This window comes from Aspergillus caelatus (genome assembly GCF_009193585.1).
Source record: "Aspergillus caelatus strain CBS 763.97 unplaced genomic scaffold BDV27scaffold_516, whole genome shotgun sequence".
Taxonomy (NCBI): domain Eukaryota; kingdom Fungi; phylum Ascomycota; class Eurotiomycetes; order Eurotiales; family Aspergillaceae; genus Aspergillus; species Aspergillus caelatus.
The window spans coordinates 1-8,802 of NW_022475779.1; the positions used below are offsets into that span (position 1 = coordinate 1).

Here is an 8,802-nt window from a genome sequence, read left to right on the forward strand (position 1 = left end):
GCAAAGAGAAAAAAAAAAAAAAAAAAAAAGCAAAGAAAACCGAAATTAACGAGCTGTCGATCAGTCGGCTGAAGGCAACGGATCGCTGGGGCTAGGGACTGCCAGTTGTCCAAACGGCAAACTTCCACCAGTGTCATTCCGAATTGCTGGGTTCGTTCGGCCGGAAGGATGCTTGGTGGCGTATCAGTGGGACAATTATCCATTCCCTTGGGTCTGTGGTTTGTTTATCTTTTCCTATAAGTATTATGGTTTCGTCATCTCGATGTCTCGGCCGTTGTTGGAGAAAGAACAGTGAACATTCATAATTTATGATATAAAAGCATCCTCGCGTACATTATTAACCTTGAAATTGCGAGTCAACATTCCATAGAAATACGTCTATAGCCAAGATATCACAGGTAGAATACCATGCATGAAACTCGGTATTTAATACAAATCCCAAGTATGAAAGTAAATACCAGAGTCAAAACCCACTAAGAGCAAACCCCTAATACAACTTCTGTTGTCGCCAAAATCCTTTAAGCCCTCCCAGAAGGGCTTCCTGTAGACCCGAGACCATGGCTGTGGTCGGTCTAGACTCCGCCTCTGTCATTACCACTTCAGGGGTCTCTCCTGCAGAAAATCTAGCTTCCGGAAATTGACCGGTGAAGTACTGCGGTTGGACTGCATAATTTGGCTGGGGGAGGCCCAGGTAACGCTTTTGCTCGGTGGAATCATATGAACCATGCGAGAAAATTCCTGTCTCTGATGCAATCCCAGGGAGCCAGTATGACGCTAAGTCATATGGCAAGCCATGGTAATCATCTGGTACCTGAAATATATTTCCGTTGCCGCCTACGCCAGAGGAAGCGTCCCTCATTGGTGTATCTACCATTCGGTGCTTAGGAAGTTTGTACAAGGGGTCCTCCTCTGGCTGCATAATCACATCGTATGCAGCACTTAAAGTCTGTGCAATCAAGGCACAATCCCCTCCCGGTAGGGGTGCCGCCCTATTTGCAAATTGTGCTGGCGACTTGTCATAATCCCAAATCATTGCAGATGTCGTAGATGTTTTTGCTTCTTTCAATCCGCAGGAGCCGTGGGACTGCATCACAGACCTCGGGTTTTGAATATGTAGCGAAGAGCTAATGAAGCTCGACGTACCGTAAAGTGTGAAGTCGCTTGTAGGTGGCTCAATGATGTCTGCCTGGTCGAAGGCTTGTGGCGACGCCGGTGCAGGCTGCCCATGTAACATGTGCATTGACACGCCATCAGTATCTCCACTACTCCTAAGAAGTGCAGGTGGCTCAGATGCCGGGTCATGATGATTAGTGGCAGGAATGCTAATGACCCCATAACATTCTGCTTTGTTTTCGCTATTATGCTTATTGACCCTCTTCGGGGTCTGTGCAGGTTCCCCCTCTCCGATAGACTGGGATCGCTTGCGTTTTCGACGTCTCCAGTGGGTGCTTTCATTTGTCCATACAACAGGGCTATAGGCATCTGAATCCCAAAGCAGTTTTCGCTGATCCAAGAGACATTTCAGCTCCTCCAGACTCCAATATTTCCTTGTGGATTTGACTGTTGCTATCGCTTCATTATTATCTTGGACGTCCCAGTCGATACTGAGAAGCTGTCTCGTGCACCACTCGCATGGGTCATCCATTGTAGAATATCCACGTACACTCTCAGACCATGTATATGCTGTGGCGGTCCGAGATATACCTTCGTTTCCTTCGTTTTGGTGTTGACTGCTTGCGTATGTGTAAACCTGAAGCATATTGTTCCTCTGACCATGTCCATATACTGATGTTTCATGAGGAAATACATCGCTCGCCTGACGACCTGCTCGTTCATCGGCAGTATTCAATAATGTCAAACTACCTCTTCGATTCTTATTCGGTGAATTCCGACATACAATTCCATTTCCTTCCTTACCTCGATAAATACATGCTGTCTCACGGTCTTTTCGTGCTCTATATGATAGGAACTTCATTTCCGAAAAGCTGAGGTCAGCCCCTGATCAATCCGTCAGTTTCGGACCCAAACTCAGAAAGATAGGGAGCTTACCCTGAACCTTAACCGGTGAAGATGTTCTGCCCATATGGAACAGACCTAGGTTCATGTTAGATTGAAGCTATGGATATGGTTAGCATGGTCTCATCGAGTTGGCTCGTCTTTCTTAACTCACGGTCAATCGACCCCGAGCCACATTAGAGGCGTGGAAATTATCATTCATGGTATGCTTTCTATTCCTCTTTGCGGACCTTCTTCTCTTAGTCTTTGTCACCCTACCATCTTTCTCATGAGACATCTTGCCCTTGTACTCATAATGGTCGTCTTTGGTCTTGTGGCGTGGTCGGCGTTCATATCCGAATCGTCCTTTCTTTCCCCTACTGGCGGCTTTCTGAAAAGACAGGAGACACGGTACAGAGCCTACTGACTCAAGGCAGTGCTCTTTCTTATACGTCTCCAGTGCTGTTCCTTGGGCGTGTGGCACATGTGCGACTTTCTGGGGTGGGAGGCCAAGGTGTGGTAAGTTAGTCCCGCCCTCTTTCACTGATGTTGATCTCCTTAGTTGGTCTTCGATGCCCGGTAGTTTACCATAAAGGTCTTGAACTTTGGGGAAATTACGGCTTGGGTACGACCATTCAGGGATTTCAGATGGCACAGGCTCGTCTTCGATCATTCTCAACCACTCCAAAATAAGGGACTGTGATCTTGAACCCATCGAAATTGCCGGTGCGAGATGTGCTTAATGTGTCTTTGGCAGGTAGAATGGGGGGATCTAGAGACTGATAAGTCGAAACGTGAAGTAGATAGCAAACAGAAAGACCTGGAGACATGTTAGGATGTCTGGCTGACAGGTATGGCTGCCATTGTGACATCATCCAACTGAGTATCTGAAGAAACCTGACAGAACTGTAAACGTACTGAGGCAGCCACGATTACCAAATACAGAACCACCCCCGTGACATGCGTTTGCAACTGAATGACCTAACATAAGTAGTAGTATTACATCCACCTATTATTTCACCACTACTTTAGAACAATCACCTCAATATCCATCTCCCTTGATCATATTGAAACCGACCCATGAAAGCTGCTCTCTTAATACAAATCCTTAAAACACCTCTCCGTCTGTCATTTCCATCATGGAAAATCGCGTGTTGAACTTTGTTTCCTCTGATGCGGTCATAGTTATCCATGAATCAGAGACGATTATATCTGCAACGTACACACACCTCAATTTTGCAGCGCTGGCATCGTAGGATGAAATCAGGCAGCTGGTCGTGGCATACATCGCACGAATATTCCCCATCACGCCTCCTCCAGCGATCATGCTTACAGTTGTGCTGCTCACGAAGTTCCTGTGCTGCCATCTGAACCTCTTGCTGTGCAGGCTGAGGGTTGTCTTCGTTCCGAGCGGCAACATGGTGTGCTCTGTCAAGTAGTCTGCTTTCGTCCCATACTTCGCATCCACATGACTTCCACTTCATGACACAGGTGTAGCAAAATTCGAACCCACAACGGCATCTGAAGCAGAAAATCAAGTATCATCAGACAGATATCTACAGCAAAGACAAGAAAACCCAATTGCTTATGCACTTACGTGATGTGATTGCAGCCACTTTTTAGCTCCACAATGTTACGACATCTCGTGCAGCGCTGCCATCCTTCTATTTTTGCCATTTCCAGAATCTCCACTTCGCTCTCGACAAATACGCCCGCATGAGCTCGCTGCTTACATGTAGAGCATGTTGCTGTGTTGCAAGAAGCGCAGGTCCTGATAGTAAGTGCCACGCGGCAGGGCGGAGGTATCGCGAACACAAAGGATTCGCACAGTAAGTTCTGTTGAAGTCATTGTGCTCCACTGTCTTCTCCTCGAATTTTCGAATCATCTCCTCGTCCAGAAGTGACTTCATTGTAGTTAAAGAGAATGGCACACGACAGCACTTAGGTGGAAAAAGTGACTCGTCAACAAAAGAGTCGTGCACCAGGCGGCCGATACAGCTCCTGCAGTAGTAATGGGAACAGGATGCCTTGAATATGTCAAAATCTGGCTTGGCTTCCATACATGCTACACATTTGAGGTGTGTCTGACAGTCAAGGTTACGGGCAGCGGCAACTTTCGAGCTTTGAGCCCCTGGGGACTCGGTCTTGATGAAACCTGAACTTCGAACTTCAACTGTATCTGTAGGTCCCGATTGCTCCAACACCGTATTGGAATCTCCCCCCCCAGATCAGTTAGACCAGCCATCGCAGCATGCTTCTGCCCCAATAGCTGATCAGGGGTTGATTGGTTGAGGCCGACCAGTTGTAGTGCGGTCATTCGATCCCGGAAGGCTCTGTTTTCTTCTTCAGTTGCAGCTGCGAGAGCAACACCATCATGGAAAACAGCCCTCGCTAGGCTCTTCGCCATTTTGTAGTCTTCAAATGTGCACGCACAATGACGGAGCTCTTGAGCCCATTCAGTGAGCGCTAATTCATGGTCAGTCATTTGACCAGACCTCTCCTTACCCTTCATGAGTCCAAGGGCGCCTCTCGCATCGTCTTGCATCAGACGTAGCACTAGTTCATTAGTCGGCTCATCCATGACGAAATAGAATAATTTAGATGTTATGAAAGCTCGCAATGGTGAGAAGATGTTGGTGTAAAATAGGAGGGAATGTGAGAATTGAGGTATTTTGAAATGTCTGACAAAGGGAAGTAGGAAAGGTCGCAGTCAATTCAAGTTGATATCCTGATACACATGACTGGTTATTCACCTCTCAACTACAGACAGGCCATGATATCCAGTACAACTATAGATACTGTAGTAAGACCAGTTATACAATCCGGCCATATCCCATTATTCAGTGAGTCTGATACTAAACGATAGTATGCACATAGAAGAATTTCAGTGTACAAGCTATGTATAAAAAAGAGTTGTATAACAGAAGGATAACCAGGGTCAAGTTGATTGGAATTAGTATGTTGCATGGAGGTCCTGAACCGGTACGATAACTGTTCGGAATACCTAGTAGTAGTAGTAGTAGTAGTACATCAGGCGGTAAATGTATATAGATACAGTGTACGTGCTTTCCTCCGAAATGAAGCTAGATACTTACACCTACACTTATACCCACTACTTGGTTCTAATATTAAGACTTGGGGCTTGTCTTTATTCAGAATCCAGGACAAGAAAATAAAAAAAAAAAAAGAATTGAATTGACAATGAGGGGAACCGGAGGTGTTCCGCAACGCTTGGGTTAGCGTCTCAAAATCAGTCCAATCCAAAGCAATGCAAACGGACCCCCCCCTCCGTGGTGCAGTATTTGGGTATTGTTACCGTTCAGGCTGGTTGTTTGTGTTGCAAGTGGGAGATGAAAGGGTGTACGAGTCGTGTACATACATACTATTTTATTTCCCTCTCCCTTCCTTCCCCCCGCTTTCAAGGTTATTATCGCTCAGTTAAGTCTTCGCTAAAGATTGGAAGGAGAGAGGGAAAAAAAAAAAAAAAAAAAAAGGTTGTGGCACAACGTGCAGTTGGATCCGATCTTCTTTGGCCAGAGATTCCCTTCTCTAACAACTTAACAGTGAAGGTGCATGATTCCAGACAGTTTTAGTCACTGCAGCGGTTCCACTTGAATAAATGTACGTGATAAGACTAATAATTCTGCAAATCGGCTCTTTAGGACCTTAGTAGCCTCCTTCACATTCAGTTCCCCACGGGCCCTCTTCTTCCATTGTCATCCTCCTCTTTCAGCCGAACCATTATTTTATCGCACAAATCTCGTCTCATCTTCATCCTTCTTAATCCTCTTTTCTCTACTAACTCCCCTCTTAGTCTCTGTTTAACTCTACAAGGACTTCAGAATGTCTAAACTATTTATTGGGTCTGTTTACCCATCTCCTTCCTCCCCTCACTCCTTCCATATCAGCTGTCATCCATTTCCCACTTCTACAGGGATCTTCTAATTGAATTTTCACTGACACTGACGAACAGCGGCCTGTCATGGCACACCACCGACGAGGGTCTCCGTGATGGTTTCTCTAAGTTCGGTCAGATCGAAGACGCTGTTAGTAATCCAGTTACCGTAAAGCCATTTCCTCTCTCTACCATGGTTGTATTAATAATGTCCAGGTCGTCGTTAAGGATCGTGACACTGGTCGCAGTCGCGGATTCGGATTCGTCCGCTTCGCCACGGAGGCTGAAGCTGATGCTGCGGTGGAAGAGATGAACAACCAGGAGTGAGCATTCATTTATTTACTGCGATCCCTTTCATCCCACAGTGCTGTCGCAACTGCTCCGCGTTGGATCGAAGATTTACAAATCTAGGTTTGACGGCCGTCAAATCCGCGTCGACAAAGCCTCTGAACGACCTCCTCGCAACGATGGCGGCTTCCAAGGTCGTGGCGGATACAACCAGCGTGGAGGATTCAATGGGGGCAGTAAGCAATCCATTTTGCTTGTCCTTGACGTCCAAGGGCATCGCAGTCCTCTTTATTGGTGTTCCCATGGAGCTAACGATATACAGACTGGCGGTGATTGAAACGCTGATAACCAGCCTACGAATGCTACCTCTAACTAAAGCGTGGATCGAAGTATGGTGCAGTTGGGCTGGTCCTTTTCGTGCTTTGTTCAAACGGATTTCATCGCTCTGATAAGCTTCTATCTCGATAAAACTTCATGAGACACGATCACAGAAGAGGAATTGAAACGCAGTATGACGGCGGAAGCATGGTTTTGATGAATCACGGGTGCTTTATCTCTGTTTTTAAGATCATACCTCCATTGCTCATTTAATATTGAATCTCCATGACTGAGGGAACAATTTCAATCTATAACCGGAAACTATACAGCGATAGTCTACGCTGGTAAAAGAAGAGAGGAAAACTCTATAAGCTTGAAACCATGTAGTCTATGTAAGCCCTGCACTTGACCGCCGATCACGAATCATAAACGTCAATGCAAAGTCACACTCTTTCCTCGTTTTGGAAAGCTCGATGTGCTTCCTCCTCCGACCGACTAAGCGACTTCTGTAAATCCCTCTCAGCCGCTTCTTCATCTCTCGCCGCTTCGTCTTCCTTCTCAATAGCCTTCACCCGTCGAACCAAATCCGTGACATGACCATCGGCACTTCCAAGCCCGAGACCCTCAAGTGCCTTCTCTAGCAGATAAAGGTACTCGGTATTCTTCCCACTCTGACCCCGTCCGCGACTAATCACTTCCGCAACATCCTGCGGCTCACGACGGGCTGGGTCACGCAAGAACTGTGGATTGGTGGGTTGCCCGATATACACCATGCAGGTTAGCGGTTTAGAATCTGACCCCGAGGCCTTTGATCCTGAGAACGGATAGAATGGAGTGTAATGCACGGTGTATCCGTCAATCTCGCGTTCGTCGAGGTAATCATGGACTTCTTCGGCGTGCGAGGCGGGAATGTGGTATGCTGCGCCCCAAACTCGAGCTGCTGACGACGATGATTCAAGGTGTGCGAGCTGCACGGTGGTAATATGAGACGACAGGTCTAGTTACTAACAGGAAATGGCCACATACCGGGTCATTCAATGTCTCCCAAAATCCTCGTTCTATGACCGTTACTACTCGTCCGGGATTTTCCGGCGTTCCTCGATGGTCGGTACTGAATAAGTCAGTTTTGTAGCTCGGAGATTGGCAACCGAATGCCCGTTCCAAGAGTCTATAGCACACCTAGCCTATACAATGCAAGCATGAAGTTAGCTATGCTTGGTAAGGGAAAAGGAAAAACGGAGAAAATGAGGAATATGCCAGAATTTCAAGCTTCACGACAAAGACTTCCATAGTTCAAGGGGTGACGAACCTGCCAAAAGCGACGCACATAGCCGTTGACATAACCCGGGACTCTTTGATCTATACGAGGTCGCATATCAGCTGAAGTCTGGAAGACCGGCAAGAGTGCTGTGCCATTTGCCCTTGGCCAAGACCTCTGAACCCTTAGTCCAAAGCCAGAGCGACGTACCATAATGCGGTGGTGGCTTCCAGATCAAGCTCCTTGGCAACATCAGCGTTTGTCCATTAATAATTCTCGTAGAGCACCGACGATCCTCTTCTTCCCAGGACCAACATGACTCACCCATATCCAAATACCCATAGATCACCGTCTGGGAAGTAACTGCGCCATGTTCGGCCATCTGGAGAAGCATGACCGTTTTCATTACTAGAAGCCATGCCAGACCCGTCTAATAGAGTCGGATATTAACCGTCTGCTCTATGATTACAAGGTCTGTTTCTCTCTATAATGTATATAGATTTTGAGATGGAAACCAAAGGGTGTAAAATAGAAACAGCTCCAGAAACAAGGCCTTGTCAGCAGCGGAAATCCAGAATAGATAGATGGCCTCTAGCTTCCTTCAACGCTATCATTAAAATTGTAGGGAAACGGCTATCCTTAGAGGTATATGTTCATTACTGAGCATTGCAAAGAATGTGCTGTAGCCGTCTCTTAGGTCAGCAGACCCACCCGCCATTCGGCGTGTTGGTCTGCCTCACCTCAACGCAAATTCCCACTTCAACGCAAAATTTGAAGCTATTCAAGCTCCTATACAACATCGCCTTGAGTATCTATCCAATAAGGTAGTTTAGGGCCTTCCTTATCCACCTGGCTAGCTTCTGTACTAGGCAGGTCCCCTGTATCTGCCTGTTGTGGTGGTTTATTGTGTCCCAAAGTCCCCGTTTTCCCAATCTGCCTAAGGCCCTGCAATCTTTCCATCTCAGTACGATCTGCAATATGGCGTTTTGCATCATATACAGTTAGTGGCCCGTTATATCTGACTCTTCTCTTTGATTTCCGTCTATTT

At 46.7% G+C, this 8,802-nt stretch overlaps 5 protein-coding genes across 5 annotated transcripts; 1 reads left to right on the plus strand and 4 right to left on the minus strand.

Moving 5' to 3' along the window:
• Positions 1–487: 487 nt before the first annotated feature.
• On the minus strand, positions 488–2,090 carry BDV27DRAFT_170928 (uncharacterized protein; the record flags this gene model as incomplete). Its single annotated transcript, XM_032075460.1, has 2 exons — positions 2,050–2,090; positions 488–1,998 (listed from the first exon to the last, which is right to left on the minus strand). Exons 1-2 carry the CDS (start codon positions 2,081–2,083, stop codon positions 488–490), a joined length of 1,545 nt encoding a protein of 514 aa, XP_031920314.1. The 5' UTR covers positions 2,084–2,090.
• Positions 2,091–2,146: 56 nt separating this feature from the next.
• BDV27DRAFT_139720 (uncharacterized protein) lies at positions 2,147–2,939 on the minus strand (the record flags this gene model as incomplete). The annotated part of the gene is made up of 2 exons (XM_032069506.1): positions 2,433–2,939; positions 2,147–2,219 (listed from the first exon to the last, which is right to left on the minus strand). Coding segments are annotated over exons 1-2 (331 nt in total), but the record flags the coding sequence as incomplete, so codon positions are not given.
• Positions 2,940–3,191: 252 nt separating this feature from the next.
• BDV27DRAFT_170931 (Rcat domain-containing protein) lies at positions 3,192–4,622 on the minus strand (the record flags this gene model as incomplete). Its single annotated transcript, XM_032075461.1, has 4 exons — positions 4,200–4,622; positions 3,811–4,155; positions 3,593–3,766; positions 3,192–3,516 (listed from the first exon to the last, which is right to left on the minus strand). Exons 1-4 carry the CDS (start codon positions 4,574–4,576, stop codon positions 3,192–3,194), a joined length of 1,221 nt encoding a protein of 406 aa, XP_031920316.1. The 5' UTR covers positions 4,577–4,622.
• An 844-nt stretch (positions 4,623–5,466) lies between these two features.
• Positions 5,467–6,817, plus strand: BDV27DRAFT_139723 (RNA recognition motif domain-containing protein). Its single transcript, XM_032069507.1, has 5 exons — positions 5,467–5,858; positions 5,969–6,041; positions 6,107–6,213; positions 6,302–6,414; positions 6,501–6,817. Exons 1-5 carry the CDS (start codon positions 5,839–5,841, stop codon positions 6,509–6,511), a joined length of 324 nt encoding a protein of 107 aa, XP_031920317.1. The 5' UTR covers positions 5,467–5,838; the 3' UTR covers positions 6,512–6,817.
• On the minus strand, positions 6,725–8,523 carry BDV27DRAFT_139725 (gamma-glutamylcyclotransferase). The gene is given in 6 exon segments (XM_032069508.1): positions 6,725–7,464; positions 7,523–7,607; positions 7,791–7,794; positions 7,805–7,855; positions 7,965–7,996; positions 8,079–8,523. The coding sequence occupies 6 exon segments, from the start codon at positions 8,171–8,173 to the stop codon at positions 6,940–6,942; spliced, it is 792 nt and encodes a 263-aa protein (XP_031920318.1). The 5' UTR covers positions 8,174–8,523; the 3' UTR covers positions 6,725–6,939.
• Positions 8,524–8,802: the final 279 nt, after the last annotated feature.

Coding starts and splice junctions, on each gene's coding strand:
- BDV27DRAFT_139723 (XM_032069507.1), top strand. CDS start 5,839: ATGTCTAAACTATTTATTGG. Junction 5,859..5,968: donor ATGTCTAAACTATTTATTGG/GTCTGTTTACCC, acceptor ACTGACGAACAG/CGGCCTGTCATGGCACACCA. Junction 6,214..6,301: donor GAAGAGATGAACAACCAGGA/GTGAGCATTCAT, acceptor TTACAAATCTAG/GTTTGACGGCCGTCAAATCC.
- BDV27DRAFT_139725 (XM_032069508.1), bottom strand. CDS start 8,173: ATGGCTTCTAGTAATGAAAACGGTCATGCTTCTCCAGATGGCCGAACA. Junction 7,997..8,078: donor CTATGGGTATTTGGATATGG/GTGAGTCATGTT, acceptor GATGTTGCCAAG/GAGCTTGATCTGGAAGCCAC. Junction 7,856..7,964: donor GAAGCCACCACCGCATTATG/GTACGTCGCTCT, acceptor GACCTCGTATAG/ATCAAAGAGTCCCGGGTTAT.